Raw genomic sequence first — 22,936 nt, forward strand, 5'->3', positions numbered from 1 at the left:
AGCCGCTCGGGACCCCCTGCACCTTAGGGCGCTGTTCTCGCCCTCCCCAGGAGAAAAGAACCTTCAGCAGTGGCGGACCCATCCCGCGATACAGTCAAGAGGGAAGCTGGCTATGATTTTGAGGTGCTCCCCCTCTCCATGCCCCTCGCCGCCAGCTCACTCAGACAGAGAGCCTACCCGCTCCCCAAGCTCTTGATGCTTAAGGCACCGAGGCTCGGCTCCCCCATGGTCTTCAGTCTTGGAGACCTCGGAGTCAGAGTCCGACTCCTATTGCTCCAGGAGAAGCAGGAGCCACAGATAGAGGTCCGTGAGAGACAGGAGGGAGCCCCAGGCGTGGCCTCCGCAGTGGCAGAACCCACCTCAGTGGCCCTTCTGGACCCCCTGGGCCTTTCACCAAGTACAGGGAGGAACCCAAGGTCACCGCTCCGCAACTTCTTCTGTGGCCTCAGCCACCATTGTCCCGCCATCGGCTACGCATCTGCCCTCGGTGCGTGCCCAAAGCGCAACGCCTCTGACAGCAGCACCAACCTTGGCAGCGTCCTTGCGCCCATCTTCCACACTGGCACTGTTGTCGACGTCGGCTATGACGCAGACACTGACTGCCCCAGTGCTGATGTCGGCGACGGGCCCTCCGCCTTCATCGGCACCTGCGAGCAGATCAGCACTGGCTCCATCGACGGTTCTTCCCATCATACTGATGATGGCGCCAACAATTTCCTGGTGCAAGTGCTGGAGGAGCCAACTAGGGGGAGAGCTTTTCTTGACCTGCTGCTCACAAACCGGGAAGAATTAGTAGGGGAAGCAAAAGTGGATGGGAATCTGGGAGGCAGTGACCATGAGTTGGTCGAGTTCAGGATCCTGACACAGGGAAGAAAGGGAAGCAGCAGAATATGGACCCTGGACTTCAGGAAAACAGTCTTCGACTCCCTCAGGGAACTGATGGGTAGGATCCCCTGGGGGAATAACATGAGGGGGAAAGGAGTCCAGGAGAGCTGGCTGTATTTCAAAGAATCCCTATTGAGGTTACAGGAACGAACCATCCCGATGTGTCGAAAGAATAGTAAATATGGCAGGCGACCAGCTTGGCTTAACAGTGAAATCCTTGCAGATCTTAAACATAAAAAAGAAGCTTACAAGATGTGGAAGATTGGACAGATGTCCAGGGAAGAGTATAAAAATGTTGCTCGGGCATGTAGGAATGAAATCAGGAGGGCCAAATCGCACCTGGAGCTGCAGCTAGCAAGAGATGTTAAGAGTAACAAGAAGGGTTTCTTCAGGTATGTTGGCAACAGGAAGAAAGCCAAGGAAAGTGTGGGCCCCTTACTGAATGAAGGAGGCAACCCAGTGACAGAGGATGTGGAAAAAGCTAATGTACTCAATGCTTTTTTTGCCTCTGTCTTCACGAACAAGGTCAGCTCCCAGACTGCTGCGCTGGGCAACACAGCATGGGGAGTAGGTGGCCAGCCCTCTGTGGAGAAAGAAGTGGTTAGGGACTATTTAGAAAAGCTGGAAATGCACAAGTCCATGGGGCCGGATGTGTTGCATCCGAGAGTGCTAAAGGAGTTGGCGGCTGTGATTGCAGAGCCATTGGCCATTATCTTTGAAAACTCATGGCGATCGGGGGAAGTCCCGGACTACTGGAAAAAGGCTAATGTAGTGCCCGTCTTTAAAAAAGGGAAGGAGGAGGATCCTGGGAACTACAGGCCAGTCAGCCTCACCTCAGTCCCCGGAAAAATCTTGGAGCAGATCCTCAAGGAATCAATCCTGAAGCACTTACACGAGAGGAAAGTGATCAGGAACAGTCAGCATGGATTCACCAAGGGAAGGTCATGCCTGACTAATCTAATCGCCTTCTATGATGAGATTACTGGTTCTGTGGATGAAGGGAAAGCAGTGGATGTATTGTTTCTTGACTTTAGCAAAACTTTTGACACGGTCTCCCACAGTATTCTTGTCAGCAAGTTAAAGAAGTATGGGCTGGATGAATGCACTATAAGGTGGCTAGATTGTCGGGCTCAACAGGTAGTGATCAATGGCTCCATGTCTAGATGGCAGCCGGTATCAAGTGGAGTGCCCCAAGGGTCGGTCCTGAGGCCGGTTTTGTTCAATATCTTCATAAATGATCTGGAGGATGGTGTGGATTGCACTCTCAGCAAATTTGCGGATGATACTAAACTAGGAGGAGTGGTAGATATGGTGACAGGTAGGGATAGGATACAGAGGGACCTAGACAAATTGGAGGATTGGGCCAAAAGAAATCTGATGAGGTTCAACAAGGATAAGTGCAGGGCCCTGCACTTAGGACGGAAGAATCCAATGCACCGCTTCAGACTAGGGACCGAATGGCTAGGCAGCAGTTCTGCGGAAAAGGACCTAGGGGTGACAGTGGACAAGAAGCTGGATATGAGTCAACAGTGTGCCCTCGTTGCCAAGAAGGCCAATGGCATTTTGGGATGTATAAGTAGGGGCATTGCCAGCAGATTGAGGGACGTGATCGTTCCCCTCTATTCCACATTGGTGAGGCCTCATCTGGAGTACTGTGTCCAGTTTTGGGCCCCACACTACAAGAAGGTTGTGGAAAAATTGGAGAGAGTCCAGCGAAGGGCAACAAAAATGATTAGGGGTCTGGAACACATGACTTATGAGGAGAGGCTGAGGGAACTTGGATTGTTTAGTCTGCAGAAAAGAAGAATGAGGGGGGATTTGATAGCTGCTTTCAACTACCTGAGAGGTGGTTCCAAAGAGGACGGTTCTAGACTATTCTCAGTGGTAGGAGATGACAGGACAAGGAGTAATGGTCTCAAGTTGCAGTGGGGGAGGTTTAGGTTGGATATTAGGAAAAACTTTTTCACTAGGAGGGTGGTGAAACACTGGAATGCGTTACCTAGGGAAGTGGTAGAATCTCCTTCCTTAGAGGTTTTTAAGGTCAGGCTTGACAAAGCCCTGGCTGGGATGATTTAACTGGGACTTGGTCCTGCTTCGAGCAGGGGGTTGGACTAGATGACCTTCTGGGGTCCCTTCCAACCGTGATATTCTATGATTCTTGGTCCAGCGTCTGCAGCTCTGGCACCGTCTGGCACACCACTAGCACCAACATTGCCCCAAGAGTCTCGGGACCTCCTGGGGGCGGATGGCAGGGAGCATCCGCTCATTGTAAAAGCTTTCTCCTCTTCGTCACCGGATGAAGCATTGATGGGTACAGCCGTAGCCCTGGTGCCTGAGGACAACAAGGTGCTGCAGCAGTTGCTGTGCAGGGCCGCTCAGGGTCTGGGCATTAAGGCCGAGGAGGTAGTTGAGGAGGCTGATTCTATGGTGGACATCCTTGCACCCTCAAGACCTTCATGTATTGCCCTTCCACTTATTAAAACCATTGTGGACACCACCAAGACACTGTGGCAGACCCCAGCTTCCTTGCCACCCACTGCCAAGCGCAATGAGAGGTGTTATTTCATGCCCTCCAGAGGGTTCGAACATTTATACTCCCATCCCCTGACTCTTGTTGTGGATGCTGCTAACCAGCATGAGAGAGAGGGCTTCCAAGGGCTCCCCAAAAAACAGGGAGACTAAGCGTCTAGACCTTTTTGGGAGAAAGGTTTATTCTACAGGGGGTCTGCAGCTCCATATCTCGAACCGACAGGCCATTGTCAGCAGGTACTCATACAATACCTGTGCAGCGATAGCCAAATTTACGGAGTTTCCCCTGTTGGACTCCTGAACCGAGTTCTCGGCCTTGGTGGAGGAGGGGAAGCTAGTCTCCCGCGCTTCCCTCCAGGCCGCATTGGACACTGCAGATGCTGCCACTAGGGTCATGGCAATTGGGGTAGCCATGAGGAGGGATTCCTGGCTCTAAGTCTCGGGGCTCCCTTACGAGGTCCAGCAAATCATTCAGGACCTCCCATTTGAGGGTGAGACTTCTATCTGAAAAGACAGACAAGAGGCTGCACAGCCTGATAGACTCATGAGCCACCTTCAAGTCCTTGGGTCTGCACACTCCTACCACGCAGCAGTGACACTTCAGACCACAACCTCCTCCGAGATTCTGTCAGCAGAACCGACGGGATGGTTCTTGGAGGTGGAACAGGAGTGGCAGGAGGAGGCAACACCTATCCTCAGGCCAGGGCTCTTGCCAGCCCAAGCCGCCCTCTGGCCCTAAACTGGCCTTTTGAAGGTGCGGTCGAGGATGGCGCACCAAATCAGAAACTGGATCTACCCTGCCTTACCTTTTCTTCCCAACTCTCCCCTTTCTACTGTACACGGTCCCATATCACTTCGGACGTCTGGGTGCTCTGCACAGTAGAGAGGGGATACTCCATCCAATTCTGTACTCTGCCACCCTTCCACCCCCTTTCCCCGTCCCTCTTCAGGGACCCTTCTCATGAGTATCTACTCATCCAGGAGGTGCAGTTGCTTCTATCGCTAGGGGCAGTGGAGGGGTTTCCTCTGGAGCACAGGGGTGAGGGCTTCTATTCCCGGTATTTTCTAATACCGTAAGCCAAAGGTGACCTCAGGCCCATCCTGGACCTGCGAAAATTCAGCAGTTTCATGAAGAAACTCCCATGATCCCCTTGCTAGATGCAGCAGATTGGTATGCCGCCCTCGACTTGAAGGACGCATACTTTCACATCGCAGTCACTCAGCGCCACAGGAAGTATTTCAGGTTTGTGGGCAACGGTACACCCTACCAATTTACTGTCCTGCTGTTCGGCCTGTCAGCAGTACCTCAAGTATTCACCAAGTGCATGGCAGTTGTTGCCACGTTCTTGCGGAGGCACCAGGTACAGGGGTTCCCGTACCTCGATGACTGGCTGATCAAAGGCCGCTCCAGGACCCAAGTGGAGTCTCAGGTCACATTTATCAGAGTCAGCTTTGAGAGCCTGGGGCTACTCCTAAACAAAACGAAATCGACTCTGTCTCCTGTCCAGAGGCTAGAGTTGATAGGGAGAGTATTGGACTCAACCCAAGTCAGGGCATACCTGCCACAGGCGAGGTTTCAGGCCCTCAGCGACATAATCTGAGGCATCATGCAGTTCCCCATCACTACAGTGAGAAACTGCCTGAAACTTCTCAGGCACATGGCAGCCTGTACCTATGTGGTGCAGCATGCCGGACTCAGGCTTCAGCCTCTCCAGTCATGGCTCTCGTCAGTGTATCGCCCAGCCCGGGACAGCTTGGACAGGATTGTGACCCTGCCTCGCCCGGTCCTCGACTCCTTCCTGTAATGGCTCGACGCTCAGGAGGTGTACTCAAGGGTCCTCTTCGCTGCCCCACAGCTGTCTCTGTCGCTGGTGATGGACTCATCAGACCTGGGCTGGGGAGCTCATCTGGGAGACTGCAGAACTCAAAGCCTCTGGTCGCAAGCAGATCTGCGTGTCAACATCAATGTCAGAGAACTGAGAGCGGTGCACCTAGCATGTCCCTGGAAAAATCATGGAGCAGGTCCTCAAAGAATCAATCCTGAAGCACTTAGAGGAGAGGAAAGTGATCAGGAACAGTCAGCATGGATTCACCAAGGGAAGGTCATGCCTGACTAATCTAATCGCCTTTTATGATGAGATTACTGGTTCTGTGGATGAAGGGAAAGCAGTGGATGTATTGTTTCTTGACTTTAGCAAAGCTTTTGACACGGTCTCCCACAGCATTCTTGTCAGCAAGTTAAGGAAGTATGGGCTGGATGAATGCACTATAAGGTGGGTAGAAAGCTGGCTAGATTGTCGGGCTCAACGGGTAGTGATCAATGGCTCCATGTCTAGTTGGCAGCCGGTGTCAAGTGGAGTGCCCCAGGGGTCGGTCCTGGGGCCGGTTTTGTTCAATATCTTCATAAATGATCTGGAGGATGGTGTGGATTGCACTCTCAGCAAATTTGCGGATGATACTAAACTGGGAGGAGTGGTAGATACGCTGGAGGGGAGGGATAGGATACAGAAGGACCTAGACAAATTGGAGGATTGGGCCAAAAGAAATCTGATGAGGTTCAATAAGGATAAGTGCAGGGTCCTGCACTTAGGACGGAAGAACCCAATGCACCGCTACAGACTAGGGACCGAATGGCTAGGCAGCAGTTCTGCGGAAAAGGACCTAGGGGTGACAGTGGACGAGAAGCTGGATATGAGTCAGCAGTGTGCCCTTGTTGCCAAGAAGGCCAATGGCATTTTGGGATGTATAAGTAGGGGCATAGCGAGCAGATCGAGGGACGTGATCGTTCCCCTCTATTCGACACTGGTGAGGCCTCATCTGGAGTACTGTGTCCAGTTTTGGGCCCCACACTACAAGAAGGATGTGGATAAATTGGAAAGAGTCCAGCGAAGGGCAACAAAAATGATTAGGGGTCTAGAGCACATGACTTATGAGGAGAGGCTGAGGGAGCTGGGATTGTTTAGTCTGCAGAAGAGAAGAATGAGGGGGGATTTGATAGCTGCTTTCAACTACCTGAAAGGGGGTTCCAAAGAGGATGGCTCTAGACTGTTCTCAATGGTAGCAGATGACAGAACGAGGAGTAATGGTCTCAAGTTGCAATGGGGGAGGTTTAGATTGGATATTAGGAAAAACTTTTTCACTAAGAGGGTGGTGAAACACTGGAATGCATTACCTAGGGAGGTGGTAGAATCTCCTTCCTTACAGGTTTTTAAGGTCAGGCTTGACAAAGCCCTGGCTGGGATGATTTAACTGGGACTTGGTCCTGCTTTGAGCAGGGGGTTGGACTAGATGACCTTCTGGGGTCCCTTCCAACCCTGATATTCTATGATTCTATGATGTCAGACATTCTGTCCTTACCTAACCAGGCAATGTGTATCAGTCATGACAGGCAATATGACAGCAATGTTCTATATCAACAAACGGGGGTGCACACTCCTCTCTCCTGTGCCAAGAAGCCCTCATGCTGTGGGAGTTCTGTGTAGAACATTCAATTCCCCTGCAGGCGTCGTACTTCCCTGGGGTTCAGAACAAGCTGGTGGACCACCTCAGCAGGTCCTTCCACAGCCACGAGTGGTCCCTTCGCCCAGATGTTGCAATCTCAATCTTCCAGAGGTGGGGTTTCCCCATTAGACCTCTTTGCTACGCGACGCAACAGGAAGTGCCAGCAGTTCTGCTCCTTCCAGAATCACAGCATGGGCTCCAGCGTGTATGCGTTCCTCCTCCATTGGGGAGATTCTCTCCTGTATGCCTTTCCGCCCATACCCCAACTCGTTCACAAGATGCTGCTCGACATCCGCAGAGATCGAGCTCATATCCTACTGATAGCACTGGCCTGGCCCCATCAGCACTGGTATACATCCCTAATAGACATATCGGTGGGAGCCCCGATTACCTTGCTGCTTTCCCCGGACCTTCTCACACAAGATCATGGATGTCTCCAACACCCAAACCTACAGTCACTCCATCTTATGGCGTGGAAGCTCCATGGTTAAATCTGTTGGAGCTTTCTTGTTCAGACCAGGTTAGACAGGTCCTCCTTGGCAGTAGGAAACCCTCTATGAGAGCCACTTACCTTGCCAAGTGGACGAGATTTTCAATCTGGTTGGTGCAGCCCCATTCGCCCTCAATGCTGGCTCCAGTGCTGCACATTCTGGACTACCTCCTCCATCTGAAGCAGGAGGGTCTCTCGATGTCTTCTATACGGGTGCACTTAGCAGCCATCTCGGCCTTCCACCCGGGTGTGCAGGGCTGCTCGCTATTTGCTAATCCCATGGTCAGCTGATTCCTAAAGGGGCTCGACAGGTTATACCCTCACGTCTGTCAACTGGTTCCTGCCTGGGACCTCAGCTTGGTCCTTTCTAGGCTCATCGGGGCCCGCTTTTGAGCCTTTAGCAACCTGCTCTGTCCTCTACCTCTGTTAAAAGGTCGCGTTCCTGGTAGCAATAACCTCGGCCTGGAGGGTGTCCGAACTCAGGGCCTTGACATCAGACCCTCCCTACACCTTGTCCTGTAAGGACAAGGTTCAGCTCAGGCCTCACCCTGCTTTCCTCCCAAAGGTTGTCTCGCAGTTCCACATGAACCAGGACATCTTCCGCCTCGTTTTCTACCCTAAACCTCATTCCAGCGGCAGGGAACAGAGAGTCCACGCTCTGGATGTCCGCAGGGCACTGGCCTTTTACATCGAGAGAACGAAACCGTTTAGAAAGTCAGTCCAGTTGTTCATAGCAGTGGCGGACAGGATGAAAGGTCAGCCAGTTCATCCCAATGCATCTCATCATGGATTATGTTCTGTATCCATGAGTGCTACAACCTGGCAGATGTTCCCGCACCTCCGATCACTGCGCACTCTACCAGGGCACAGGCTTCATCTACAGCGTTCCTGGCTCAGGTTCCCACCCAGAAAATCTGCAGAACAGCAATGTGGTCCTCCATACGCCCTTTCGTCGTGCATTATGAGATTACCCAGCAGGCCAGAGACTATGTGGCCTTCGGAAGAGCAGTACTCCAATCACTGGACAGTTCCAACCCCACCTCCTGAACTTGGCTTGGGAGTCACCTGATTGGAATGGACATGAACAAGCACTCACTTCTTGTAATTGTTGTTCTTCGAGATGTGTTCTTTGTGTCCATTCCAATACCCACCCTCCTACCCCTCTCTCGGAGTAGCTGGCAAGAAGGAACAGAAGGGGTGGCGGGTCGGCAGGGCTCTGTATTGAGTGTCATGAAGGCGTGACTCCAGGGGGCTCCCAGGATGGCCCGGAATGCTGCTAAGGGAAAAATCTTCCGGCCAACGTGCACGTGCGCACGCACACACCTGATTGGAATGGATGTCAACAACATAGCTCTAAGAACAACAGTTACGAGAAGTGAGTAACCATTTTTACTCCCCCTCACAGGCGTAATAAGAAAACAGAGCATGCAAAACTGTCTGGAACTAAAGAGAAGGAAACAAGGAGATGAAAATAGGGACCAAATGTGGGGAATTTCCATAGAAACCAGCACAGACAGAATGCTACTGTTCAAGCAGTGCTGAGCCAAAGAAAAAGTGCTTAGGGACAGTGACTAATTTGGTTGTCACTAGTAATACAGTAGCCAAACCCATCTTCTTTTTTTCCCACAGCACCACCACACCTAGTTCATCATCCATTGTTTTAATCATCACAGTGTTGGCAGCTTCTACAGGCTCTCTTTGACAGGATTCTGTTCCTGAATTTATTACTGTTAATAATTAACTTTATTATGTGTGGTAATGTGTATTTCCACTGATGGAAGGCTGATACGTTAGGATCTAGATTTTCTTCACTGCTAAAACCCAACATCTCAAAATTGTTAATTTTGCTGTTGATAGAGATGGCTTGCTTGTTGCCATCTTGACTATTCTTACCAGTTTGGGGCATTGGATGCTACTGACATGCAATGTACAAAAGCTAGTTGTAGGAGGATCTTCATAGAATCATAGAATATCAGGGTTGGAAGGGACCTCAGGAGGTCATCTAGTCCAACCCCCTGCTCAAAGCAGGACCAATCCCCAACTAAATCATCCCAGCCAGGGCTTTGTCAAGCCTGACCTTAAAAACTTCTAAGGAAGGAGATTCCACCACTTCCCTAGGTAACGCATTCCAGTGTTTCACCACCCTCCTAGTGAAAAAGTTTTTCCTAATATCCAACCTAAATCTCCCCCACTGCAACTTGAGACCGTTAGTCCTCGTTCTGTCATCTCCTATCACTGAGAACAGTCTAGATCCATCCTCTTTGGAACCCCCTTTCAGGTAGTTGAAAGCAGCTGTCAAATCCCCCCTCATTCTTCTCTTCTGCAGACTAAACAATCCCAGTTCCCTCAGCCTCTCCTCATAAGTCATGTGTTCCAGACCCCTAATCATTTTTGTTGCCCTCCGCTGGACGCTTTCCAATTTTTCCACATCCTTCTTATAGTGTGGGGCCCAAAACTGGACACAGTACTCCAGATGAGGCCTCACCAATGTGGAATAGAGGGGAACAATCACGTCCCTCAATCTGCTGGCAATGCCCCTACTTATACATCCCAAAATGCCATTGGCCTTCTTGGCAACAAGGGCACACTGTTGACTCATATCCAGCTTCTCGTCCACTGTAACCCCTAGGTCCTTTTCTGCAGAACTGCTGCCGAGCCATTCGGTCTCTGGTCTGCAGCGGTGCATGGGATTCTTCCGTCCTAAGTGCAGGACTCTGCACTTGTCCTTGTTGAACCTCATCAGATTTCTTTTGGCCCAATCCTCTAAATTGTCTAGGTCCCTCTGTATCCTATCCCTACCCTCCAACGTACCTACCTCTCCTTCCAGTTTAGTGTCACCTGCAAACTTGCTGAGGGTGCAATCCACACCATCCTCCAGATCATTAATGAAGATATTGAATAAAACCGGCCTGAGGACCGACCCTTGGGGCACTCCGCTTGATACCGGCTGCCAACTAAACATGGAGCCATTGATCACTACCCGTTGAGCCCGACAATCTAGCCAGCTTTCTATCCACCTTATCGTCCATTCATCCAGCCCATACTTCTTTAACTTACTGGCAAGAATACTGTGGGAGACCATGTCAAAAGCTTTGCTAAAGTCAAGGAACAACACGTCCACTGCTTTCCCCTCATCCACAGAGCCAGTTATCTCGTCATAGAAGGCAATTAGATTAGTCAGGCATGACTTGCCCTTGGTGAATCCATGCTGACTGTTCCTGATCACTTTCCTCTCCTCTAAGTGCTTCAGAATTGATTCCTTGAGGACCTGCTCCATGATTTTTCCAAGGACTGAGGTGAGGCTGACTGGCCTGTAGTTCCCAGGATCCTCCTCTTTCCCTTTTTAAAGATGGGGACTACATTAGCCTTATTCCAGTCGTCCGGGATCTTCCTCTGTTTCTATGTAGGTGCTTGGCTCTTGTGGAGCAATAAGAAATGTATTGCACTAGTAGTGACCCATACTGGCAGATCATAGTGTTATGGAAGCATCTGGAGGTGTAGAGCCTCTTCGGTCTTTCTTCCTAGAGGACTGTGGGGTCATCCTGCAAAGCAAGGTGGGAGGAAATAAGTGAAGAAAACTTGGACATCATGATTGCTAGAGGTAATGCTTGAATTGCCTATTACTTTGAGGTTTGTCCATCAGGCGGGGAGTGAAGACACAGGAGAGGGAGAGAGGATGCGGGTTTAGCGTTGCAGTCATTATTCCAAACAAGAGTGAGTTAATAAAAGGGAATTGTGATGGTGATGCTGATGGATATTGTCGTCTTTGTAGGTTTTCTGTGGAATGTCTGTCTTCTCTGGGGAAAACAATAGGTAAGTGAAGTTATAACCAGATTCAGGAAACAAGTTTCTGCTCTGGGTTATTTATAAATGAGTGGGGGAAATGACTTCTAAACAAGCTTAAGCAGGTTTGGAACCCAGAAAGGAGGTGGTTTACATCTGGATTGACTAAGGAATTTCTTGTGCTTTCCTGACGTCATTAGCTTATTATTTTAGAAGATCATTCCAATTTCTGATTACAAGGTGTGTATATATACACTGTAAGTCAGTTTATCAACTTTCTGAGCCCATCTTTCACAGCATAATTGTGCAGTACTTAGACAAAGCAAGGTTCACAATGGTAAAGTAGGTATAAGGTGGCACTGGAGCAATAAAACAAGATCTGGCAACATAAATAAAATTGGAATTGTTTGTCCATAGGATATAGTATAACACAGATCCTTAACCCTAATCCGTTACCTCCTCATGGGACAATAAATACATCTTGCACTTCAGCAACGGGTGAATGTCTAACACACATACTAACATCAGAGTTAAGGATTTTGGTCTTAACGCAGTTATAAGGAATGTAGTGCGGGGGTGGGGTGGATACTGTGGTTTTGTACATTTGGAGCGTATGTAACGTTTGCAGAGGAGCAGAGTCTGTCAGTGAAGTGGTGATGAGATGATAGGGGTTAACGGTTTGTTAAAGAAGGATAATTTAACTGGATATCACCTTGCTTTTAAGGGTTTGGTTCAGTGGCTATTGCATGTAAGCAACCTTATGTGTTTAATCAAGTTTTTTGTTCGAGGATTAAATTTGTGGGTGTTTTAAATGCTCGTGAGGACAGATAACACAAGAAGAGATTAAGGGTCAGATTGCATGCACAAATCAGATGCTTGTTTGTACCAAGTAACCAACTAGGTGCATTTAAGTGTGCAATTACGTGATTTCAACATACAAATATTTGCACGTGCAATTACTATAATCCCATATGAAAACCAGGTAATTACATCTAGTTACCACTTGCAATTTAGGACACCAATTTTGCACTCAACTGCTTATCTACTGGTCTGAAAAGCTGGCGCCGGAAACATGGTTAAAACATAGGATGAGATACAAATTGGAAAAGGAGAGAAGTTGATAGTGGACAGTAAATAAAGCATCAGTTTGCTATGCTATATAGTATCAAAGAAGGCCAGTGCAGAATTGGGCAGCATATGCGGAGACACCATTTCATCAAGCCTCTCTTGGTACAATTCTTACAATCATAAGAGAGCAGGGGAAATTGACTTATGAAGAAAGAATAAAAGAATTGTGTAGGATGACTTAACATATTCCCCCTTTAAATGTCTCTTAGTCTAGAAATGTTTTGAAGGAGATAAACTTGAGGGGAAAAGGAAATATTTATGGTGGAATGAAGGTGTCTAAGTAGGCAAAATGGGATGAAATTGAGAACATTTTGGTTACATATCAGAAGAACTTCTTGTCAGTGAGATGTATAGTATAAAATTATAGAAGACTTCCAAGGAAAGTGGACAAAACACCAGAAAACCTCCCACAGGAAACAATTCAACCCTGGCATGGAGACGGACAGGGCAACTTATTAGGTATTTTCCATCTCTTCCATCAAATGTAGCATGTGGCTATGTTGTGTCAGTATTGTTCAGTGGAATGCTAACCAGGCTAGAATAGTGGTGATGATATACTCCTCTTCCGGCACTCGCTTCTCTCTCCCACCCTTTCCATCAAGAAGCTGAAGGGGAGTTGTAGGAAGACCAGTTATGTGCCCTGAGAAAAGTTGGCTAATGCCCTACCAATGCCTCGGAGTGGAAGTGTTCTGAGTGGTGAGTTATTCTGCACCATCTTCCTTGTTGCAGGTAATCTTGTGCGAATTATACCGCATGGGCTGCTGGTGTTCTTCCCTTCGTATCCGGTCATGGAGAAAAGCCTGGACTATTGGAGAGTATGTTGGTTCTTTCTTTGTGTATGAATTGTAGTTACATACTTTGGACCAAATTTTCACACACGGGTGCTTATATTGGAGTTCCCAGCACTGCGGTCTAGCACTGACTTGCCCAAATACCTATTTTATGCATCTCTGTGTTCATTTACATTTGTTGTCTATATTGTGACATAAGGTTGTGAACAGCACTCTCTAGACAAATAAGCCCTAGCTCTAAAAAAGCTTAAAGTTGTAACCCAACAAATGCTGAACAATGAGGGACCTGGGGAACAAGCAGAGCAAGAGATAAAAGAAGCTCGGTTAATTAGGCACATGTTTCTACAAATTAATGTATATTTGAGGTGGAACTGGTAGCACCACCCGTTGTTAAAGTTTTATAAGACCCTATTTTCAGTTGCAGTAACTTTGCCAAACTTTAACCATTTGGGCTGAAATTTTTCATGACAGATGTCTGCCTCAGGTTGAATATTTTGTTTTGCCCATGTTAAAAAATTCTGGTGAACTTTTTCTTTGAAATGTTCTCTTGCCCCCATGCTTTGGAGGAGGGACTTGAAATTTGGGGTGGCCTTTGCTTCAGGGATTTACTTTTGGTGTCTCTGTGAAAATCCACACAAATTTGGCCAAGTTATTAGCCTTTGCAAAATCTCAGTTTGTGCATGCTCAGTAGAGACTTAGATTTTAGCAGCTGAATTCCCAAAGATTCTGTTCGTACTAGCCATGCTCTAGCCCAGTGGTTTTCAAACTTTTTTTCTGGCGACCCAGTTATAGAAAATTGTTAATGCCTGTGACCCAACAGAGCTGGGGATGAGGGGTTTGGGGTGTGGTAGGGGCTCAGGGCTGGGGCAGAGGGTTGGGGTGTGGGAGTGAGGGCTGTGGGGTGGGGCCGGGAATGAGTGGTTCAGGGTGTGGGAGGGGACTGTGGGCTGGGGCAAAGGGTTGGGGTATAGGAGGGGGGCAGGGCTCTGGGCTGGAGGTGCAGGCTCTGGGGTGGGGCCGGGGATGAGGGGTGTAGGGTGCAGGAGGGGGCTCTGGGTTTTGCGGGGGGAGCTCGGGGCTGGGGTAGGGGGTTGGGGTGTGGACTTACCTCGGGCGGCTCTCAGTCAGCGGGGGTGCTAAGGCAGGCTTCCTGCCTGTCCTGGCACCGCGGACTACGCTGCACCCTGGAAACGGCCAGCAGCAGGTCTGACTGCTAGGCGTAGGCATGCAAGCAGCTCTGCATGGCTCTTGCCCACAGGCACCAACAGCCCCTCCCCGCCCCCAGCTCCCATTGTCTGGCTTCCGGCCAATGGGAGTGCAGAGCTGGTGCTCGGAGCGGGGGCAGCATGTGGAGCCCCGTGGCCTCCCCGCCTAGGAGCCAGACCTGCTGCTAGCTGCTTCCGGGGCGCATCGCAGTGTCAGAACAGGTAGGAACTAGCCTGCCTTAGCCAGGTAGCACCACCAATGGGACTTTTAATGGCCCGGTCAGTGGTGTGGACCAGAGCTGCCACAACCCAGTGCCTTACATTCCACGATCCAGTACTGGGTCGCGACCCGCAGTTTGAAAACCACTGCTCTAGCCAGAGACCACGCAGAAATCTCCCTACAATTTCAGCTCTCTGGACTGCTGTGGGACATGCTGGGTGTGGGTCTGGGAACGTGAACAGAGAGCAAGGAGACTATCCAGTGCTCTCCATGACTCCACCACTGGGCTCAGGAAGCATGGAGGAGAAACTGCCTGATTTGAATGCAGAGGGGACAAAAGACAGGCTGCATGGCAACCTTAATTCTGGGATTTCCTAACTTCTGAGTGCTTGACAACATTAATGTTTTTTATGTATCATATGAACAGAATGTTTATAACTGTGGGTCCGGACTCCCAAATCTGAATTGGACTCAGTATGTGTATATGTAGGATGATGTTTGCACTTCCTTGAACAATCATTTTTTTTCTGAAAAAATATTCAAAATAAGACACTAAATTATATGATGAACTTACTTGTTTGACCTTAAATGAGATGACTGTTCTTGTTGCTTCCATGCCGCTTGGAGATAGTGCCCTCGTGGCCTAGACAGGTGAGGTACTCAGCTCTACTTCATCTCTCCTTGGTAATGCCTCTCTGCCTTCCAGGGAGGCTCTTCTGTCTCACAGCTCTGGTGCCTACTCAACCTTTCATCTCTGAACTTGCAGGCTTGGCTTCTTGATTGTTCCCAGGCATGGAGTTAAACTGCTTGGCCAATGTTCAGAACCTACTATTCATAAGACTTACCTACTATTCATAAGACTTACTTCCATTCCTGGTATTCTCATCACTCTTTGAAAGCCTCAGAAGCTCCGCTCTTAAGGATCCTAGATGACCTGATTCTCAGACCTTGTGTCTTTAAGTCCATGAGCTCAGTTAGAATACACCTGGCTGCTGTTACAGCCTTCCTTTTACCTATAGAAGAGGTTTTAGTCTTTGCCCATCCAACCATGACCAGATACCTTACAAGTTTATAAATTATTTCCCCCTGTCCAGAGCCCATCTCCTCCATGGGACCATAATCTGATTCTCAATGCCTTGAGGTAGCGCCTCCCCCCCACATTTGAGCCCATGACTACCTGTCCTCTCTTCCACTTCTCCCTTGAAATTTCCTTTCTGATAGCTGTCACCTCAGCCAGAAGAATGGGAGAACTTGGGGTGCTCATGGCAGACCCACCATACGCTGCCTTCTACTGTGACAGAATGACACTGTGCCCCCATCCTCGATTCTTCCCTAAAGTCTTGTTAGAATTTCATATCAACTAAGAGATTTGTTTATTGGTATTTTTTCTGAAGCCTCAGATCTCCAAAGAGGAAGTTAGTCTCCTCACACTAGCTATCAGGAGGGCCCTCACCTCTGCCTCGAGAGGACCAAGACTTTTAGGGCCTCTGCCAGACTCTTTGACTTCTATGTTGAAAGGAGGAAGGGACAGCCAGATTCCACTCAGACTGTTGAAGCGGGTTTCAGGTTGTATCTTGACCTGCTATGAAGCTGCTGGGATACATTCCCTTCACAGAGTGACAACCCGCTCCAGCAGGTCTCAGAACACTTCTGTAGTCCTTCTGAAGGATGTCCCTGTAACATAAATCTGCAGGGCTGCAACCTGGTCCTGGTTCACACATTCACCAGACATTATGCTATGATATCTGCATCCATGGCTGATGCTACCTTTGGTGACTCGGTCCCCCAAACTGCCTTGGATTTGCCGCCTCAGCACCTGCCTCCATGTTAAGATACTGCTTGTGAGTCGAAGAAGGAGAGGTTATTTACCTGTAAAGTAACTTGAAGTCTTCAAGTTGTTTTGTCCTTATGGGTACTCCACCTACTATCTTCCTTCTCCTCTGCTGTGGAGTCTTCCAGCCTTCGTAGCTGAGAAGGAACTGGAGTGGCAGCAGATCCGCATCTCCTTATAAGCCCTTTCCTGAGAGCAGATGCACAGTCCTCAGGCTTGTCTTGTGTCAAGTACACTCTTTATTTGCTTAATTGATTAAGGTGAAGTTTCTAAAGCATGCATATCATCTCAATTAGCTCCTCATTACCAGTGACTTTAGTGGAAACAGAGTTAAACGAATATTGGGGCATTAAGGAAAATCTCACCATTTGCTTAAATAAGCATTATACAGGCTGGAGGAAAGTTTTGGACCATCGTCCTCTTGATAAATGAGCCAAAAGCTAAACAGCTTTTCTTCAGAAGGGACCACTTGAGGCATGCTGAGGCTTAGGAGGGGAGAGCTACAACTTCTTTAGTTTCCATTATAGGGTGACCAGATGTCCCAATTTTATGGGGACAGTCTGGTTATTTGGGTCTTTTTCTTATATAGGCTCCTATGTCACTCCCCACCTCCTGTCCCGATTTTTCACACTTGCTGTCTGGTCACCCTATTCCCTTAGCTTTCTGCAGTACTTTTCCTAGACTAAATCACTGACTCGCTTTCCTCTTGTTCATTGTTGGTATCCTTAATATGGAGGTGACTCCTGGATGACTTGAAGCTGAGTTTTGGTTGGATTCTAATCCATTTGGAGGTTTTCTGAGACAGACATACCAAAGGGTGGTAATACTTCCTAACTGGCTTGTTTTAAAAAAAGTTGATAGTAAATAGTTAAATCCTTGATACTAAACTCCCAGTTGGGTTATTATTTTATTTTTAATTATAATAAATTTGTTGTAGTTTGTATCTTTCCTTGGTTGCTGTTGCTCACATCCCCTGTCTTTGTTTCTGGCTGAAGTCAGGGACATTTTTCTAATGTGAGTTGTGTTTCCCAGCAGAAGCCGTGGTAGGACATTTGCCTAGGTAACTGTTGCTCCCCTTCTAAGGTACCAGCGTGGGGCAGTGGTGAGGAGCAGGGAAACAGATTTTCAGTGCAGATTACAGGAGGAGTATCCAGGAGGCAGATGTTGGGCGCCAAGGGTCTGCAAGTTGGAAGGAAGGAGGTGACCTCACTGCTGGCATGGCTTCTGAAAAGATGCACAAAGCATGGAGAAAGTGTCCTGGCCATTCTGTCTAAACTGCCCATGTTGGAACTGCTGCCTGGACCCAGCTCATTTCCTTACCATTGGAAGCTGCATGCCCCTGCCTCCAACTCTGGCTGGCAAGAAAGGAATAGGTGATGGGGAGCATGTAGTTACCACGACCTGTGGCTTCCTTTCCCATATGTACTTCTGACTTATTTGCTCTCTGTTTAATAGGAGCATGACTTTGCTAAAAGAATAGAAGAAGTGAAGCCGATGTTTGTGGAACCAAGGAATAAAGGAACCTTCACAGAGGTTGGTCATTTGTGTTATCTGTCTCATTTAATAAGTTCTCCTTTTTATGCTTAAATACTTCTCCAAAGATTTGTTTGCAGCAGTGACTACAGAACTGCATGCTGTTGGGTTAAAACCAAGAGAGCTATAAATGCTCTTGAAATACAGGTCTTCCCTTCTCCTTTCTGCCTTCCCTCATGCTCCATTCTCCTGACGAGGTGCACTGAACACTAAGGATATGTCTATACACTATGAAATTAGGTCAAATTTACAGAAATCGATTTTTTAGGAAGCGATTTTATACAGTCGATTGTGTGTGTCCCCACTAAGCACATTAAATCAGCGGCGTGTGTCCACAGTACCGTGGCTAGCGTCGATTTTTGGAGAGTTGCACTGTGGGTAGCTATCCCACAGTTCCCGCAGTCTCCGCCGCCCATTGGAATTCTGGGTTAAGCTCCCAATGCTTAATGGGGCAAAAACATTGTCGCGGGTGGTTTTGGGTACATGTCGTCAGTCGCCCCTCTCTCCGTGAAAGCAACAGCAGACAATCGCTTCGCGCCTTTTTTCCGTGCAGACGCCATACTGCTTTCATCAGACAGTGCAGTAGGACTGCTAACCGTCGTCATCAAACCACCGCTTCTGCTGCCACTCTGCTCTCCTGCTCTTGTCTCAATAGCAAATTTCTCCATGTTAGCTGTCATGGGCTCCCGCTTCCGCTGCTACTCTGCTCTCCTGAATCCACCTCGCAGGTCGTCAGCCACCGCTTCCGCTGCAACTCTGCTCTCCTGCAGACGCCATACCACGGCAAGCATGCAGCCCGCTCAGATCACCGTAGCAGTTATGAGCATAGTAAACATCTCGCGCATTATCCTGCAGTATGTTCAGAACTAGAACCTACAAAACCAGGCAAGGAGGTGATGGCAGCACGGTGATGAGATTGATGAGGACATGGACACAGATTTCTCTCAAAGTACGGGCCCTGGCAATTTGGACATCCTGGTGGCAATGGGGCAGGCTCATGTAGTGGAACGCTGATTCTGGGCCCGGGAAACAAGCACAGACTGGTGGGACCACATAGTGTTGCAGGTCTGGGATGATTCCTAGTGGCTGCGAAACTTTCGCATGCGTAAGGGCACTTTCATGGAACTTTGTGACTTGCTTTCCCCTGCCCTGAAGCGCAAGAATACCAAGATGAGAGCAGCCCCCACAAGTGAGTGACGATAGCCCTCTGGAAGCTTGCAATGCCAGACAGCTACCAGTCAGTCGGGAATCAATTTGGAGTGGGCAAATCTACTGTGGGGGCTGCTGTGATCCAAGTAGCCAACACAATCACTGAGCGGCTGCTATCAAAGGTAGTGACTCTGGGAAATGTGCAGGTCATAGTGGATGGGTTTGCTGCAATGGGGTTCCCTAACTGTGGTGGGGCAATAAACGGAACGCATATCTCTATCTTGAGACCAGACCACCCTGGCAGCCAGTACATAAACCGAAAGGGGTACTTTTCAATGGTGCTGCAAGCACTGGTGGATCACAAGGGACGTTTCACCAAAATCAACGTGGGATGGCCGGGAAAGGTGCATGACACTCGCATCTTCAGGAACTCTGGTCTGTTTGAACAGCTGCAGGGAGGGACTTACTTTCCAGACCAGAAAATAACCTTTGGGGATGTTGAAATGCCTATAGTTATCCTTGGGGACTCAGCCTACCCCTTAATTCCATGGCTCATGAAGCCATACACAGGCAGCCTGGACAGTAGTCAGGAGCTGTTCAACTATAGGCTGAACAAGTGCAGAATGGTGGTAGTATATGCATTTGGACATTTAAAAGTGCGCTGGTGCAGTTAACTGACTCGGTTAGACCTCAGTGAAACCAGAATATTCCCATTGTTATTACTGCTTGCTGCGTACTCCCTGATATCTGTGAGAGTAAGGGGGAGACGTTTATAGCAGGGTGGGAGGTTTAGGCAAATCACCTGGCCGCTGATTACGTGCAGCCAGATACCAGGGCCGTTAGAAGAGCACAGCGGGGCGCACTGCGCATCAGCAAAGCTTTGAAAACCAGTTTCATGACTGGCCAGGCTACAGTGTGACAGTTCTGTTTGTTTCTCCTCAATGAAAACCTGCCCCCTTGGTTCACTTTACTTCCCTGTAAGCCAACCGCCCTCCCCCTTTCGATCACGACCTGCAGAGGCAATAAAGTTGTTGTTTCAAATTCATGCATTCTTTATTAATTCGTAACACAAATAGGGGGATAACTGCCAAGGTAGCCTGGGAGGGGTGGAGGCAGAGGGAAGCACCGCGTGGGGTAGGGGAGGAGGGAAGGACAAGGCCACACTGCACTTCAAAACTTATTGAATGCCAGCCTTCTGTTGCTTGGGCAGTCCTCTGGGGTGGAGTGGTTGGGTGCCTGGAGGGGCCCCCCCCTGCATTCTTGGGTGTCTGGGTGAGGAGGCTATGGAACTTGGGGAGGAGGGCGGGCGGTTACACAGCGGATGCAGCGGTGGTCTGTGCTCATGCTGCCTTTCCTGCAGCTCAACCGTACGCCGGAGCATATCAGTTTGATCCTCCAGTAGCCTTAGCATTGCCTCCTGCCTCCTATCATCTTGCTCCCACCACCTCTACTCGCAGTCATTTTCTGCTTTCCTCAACTCTGCAATTGTCTGCCTCCACACATTCTGCTGAGCTCTTTCAGTGTGGGAGGACTGCATGAGCTCAGAGAACATTTTATCGCGAGTTTGTTTGTTTTTTTTTTGCCACCTTATCTGCGCTAGCCTCTGGGACAGAGATGATAGGGGGAGTGTTGAAACATTTGCAGCTGCAGGAGGAAAAAGGGGAGAGTAGTATCTAAAAAGACACATTTTAGAGAACAATGGGTAGACTCTTTCACGGTGAATGGTTTCAAACAGCAGCGCCCTCCTTTCCCATACCAAGCATCCGTTGGGTTAGCCACTTAAAAGGAGGGGCTGTGGTTTTCGGGTTAACATGCAGCACAAACCCAAATAACCCCCCCCCCCCCCCCAGTTCTCTGGGATGATCACCCCTCCACCCACCGCGTGACTAGTATCAGGGAAGATCTCTGCCAGCCAAACGCGAACAGCTTAATGTGAATAGGGCCCCCCACCACCGCATGGCTAAAAGCGGGGATGATTTCTTTTCAGCCACAGGCAAACAGCCCAGCAGGAATGGCCACCTCTGAATGTCCCCTTAATAAAATTCCCCTATTTCAACAAGGTGACCATGAATGATATCACTCTCCTGAGGATAACTCAGAGAGATAAAGAACGGATGTTGCTTGAGTGCCAGCAAACACCGGGACCATACGCTGCCATGCTTTATGCAATGATTCCAGACTACGTGCTCCTGGCCTGGCATGGTAAAGTGTCCTACCATGGAGGACGGAATAAGGCTGCCCTCCCCAGAAACCTTTTGCAAAGGCTTTGGGAGTACATCCAGGAGAGCTTCATTGAGATATCCCTGGAGGATTTCTGCTCCATCCCCAGACGCGTTAACAGACTTTTCCAGTAGCTGTACTGGCTGCGAATGCATCCCAAGTCTTCAGGAAAAATTAATCATTAAACACGCTTGCTTTTAAACCACGTATTTTATTTACAAAGATACACTCACCAGAGAAGCCTTCTCTGCCTTCAAGGTCCGGAAGCCCGTCTTGGGAGGGTATTGGCTCCAGGGTGATAAACAGTTCCTGGCTGTCGGAGAGAACGGTTTCATCCTCCTCCTCATTATCATCTTCCTCGTCCCCAAAATCCTCATCCCAGTTGCGTGAGATTCCCCCCTTGCAGGAGTCCACGTACAGGGGTGGGGGTAGTGGTAGGGGCACCACCTAGAATTGCATGTAGCTCATCATAGAAGTGGCATGTCTGGGGTTCTGAGCCGGAGTGGCCGTTTGCCTGTTTGGTTTTTTGGTAGCCTTGCCTGAGCTCCTTAATTTTCACGTGGCACTGCTGCGGGTCCCTGTTATAGCCCCTGTCCTTCATGCCCTAGGAGATTTTTTCAAATATTTTGGCATTTCGTCATTTGGAACGGAGTTCTGATAGCACGGATTCGTCTCCCCATATAGCGATCAGATCCAGTACCTCCCATCCGGTCCATGCTGGAGCTCTTTTGCGATTCTGGGACTGCATGGTCACGCCATGCTGGCCAAACAGGAAATGAAATTCAAAAGTTCCCGGTGTTTTTCCTGTGTACCTGGCTAGTGCATCTGAGTTGAAAGTGCTGTCCAGAGCGGTCACAATGGAGCACTCTAGGATAGCTCCCGGAGGCCAATACCGTCGAACTGTGTCCACACTACCCCAAATTCAACCTCGTGATATCGATTTCAGTGGTAATCCCCTCGTCGGGGAGGAGTACAGAAATAAATTTTAAGAGCCCTTTAAGTCGACAAAAATGGCTTCATCGTGTGGACCACGTGCAGAGTTAAATCAGTCTAACGCTGCTAAATTCAACCTAAACTCATAGTGTAGACCAGTGCTAATATAGTCATGGTTTGAAATCTGCCTGCGCACCGGATATTGGTACCACGTGCTTAGACATAGGGTGACCAGATGTCCCGTTTTGGGGACTTTTTCTTATATAGGCACCTATTACCCCACACCCCCTGTGACGTTTTTTCACAGTTGCTATCTGGTCACCCTACTTAGACACCATGGTGAAGGATAGCGTAGAAAAGCTTAGCTCAGTCTGTCAGTGCAGCAGTCAGCATTGGAAATCCAGCTCTTGGATATTCTGCAGGCCATTTCCCTCCAACTTGTTGCAGTTTGTTTTTGATTATGAAAATTTTCATGGTAACATAGAAGTGTGTTTTTTTATTCAGAATGCTTTTATCTTGTCTGGGCATCACTAACTTTTGCCCAGGATCTCAATTATGGTAATCGGGGCGCTGTCATTGTCTGCCTTTGTGGAAGCAACTCAACTGGAACATCACACCAATGGCATATTCCTTTTTTTCGACACCAGTATTGAACCCAGTAATTCCCAGGGGGCTTGGTTTGGGTGTAAAGGGGCTCTGAAGTGTATCCTTCCATTGGAATCTTTAAAAAAAAAAAAT

The 22,936-nt window shown here is 48.8% G+C and overlaps 1 protein-coding gene across 40 annotated transcripts in view; it reads left to right on the forward strand.

Moving 5' to 3' along the window:
* The window catches only part of RTEL1 (regulator of telomere elongation helicase 1), a 120,305-nt gene that overhangs the window by 41,096 nt on the left and 56,273 nt on the right, over window positions 1–22,936 (forward strand). For all 40 annotated transcript variants that reach the window (XR_005227839.2, XR_005227840.1, XR_005227841.1 and 37 more), the window contains 3 exons: window positions 11,178–11,218; window positions 13,046–13,131; window positions 17,819–17,896. Coding sequence is in view for 37 of the 40 variants with exons in the window: in XM_043527143.1 (XP_043383078.1) it covers window positions 11,178–11,218; window positions 13,046–13,131; window positions 17,819–17,896 (205 nt within the window). In the remaining 3 variants the exon portion in view is untranslated. The remainder of the gene's footprint in view (window positions 1–11,177; window positions 11,219–13,045; window positions 13,132–17,818; window positions 17,897–22,936) is intronic.

Source organism: Chelonia mydas, chromosome 13 (assembly GCF_015237465.2).
Source record: "Chelonia mydas isolate rCheMyd1 chromosome 13, rCheMyd1.pri.v2, whole genome shotgun sequence".
NCBI lineage: Eukaryota > Metazoa > Chordata > Testudines > Cheloniidae > Chelonia > Chelonia mydas.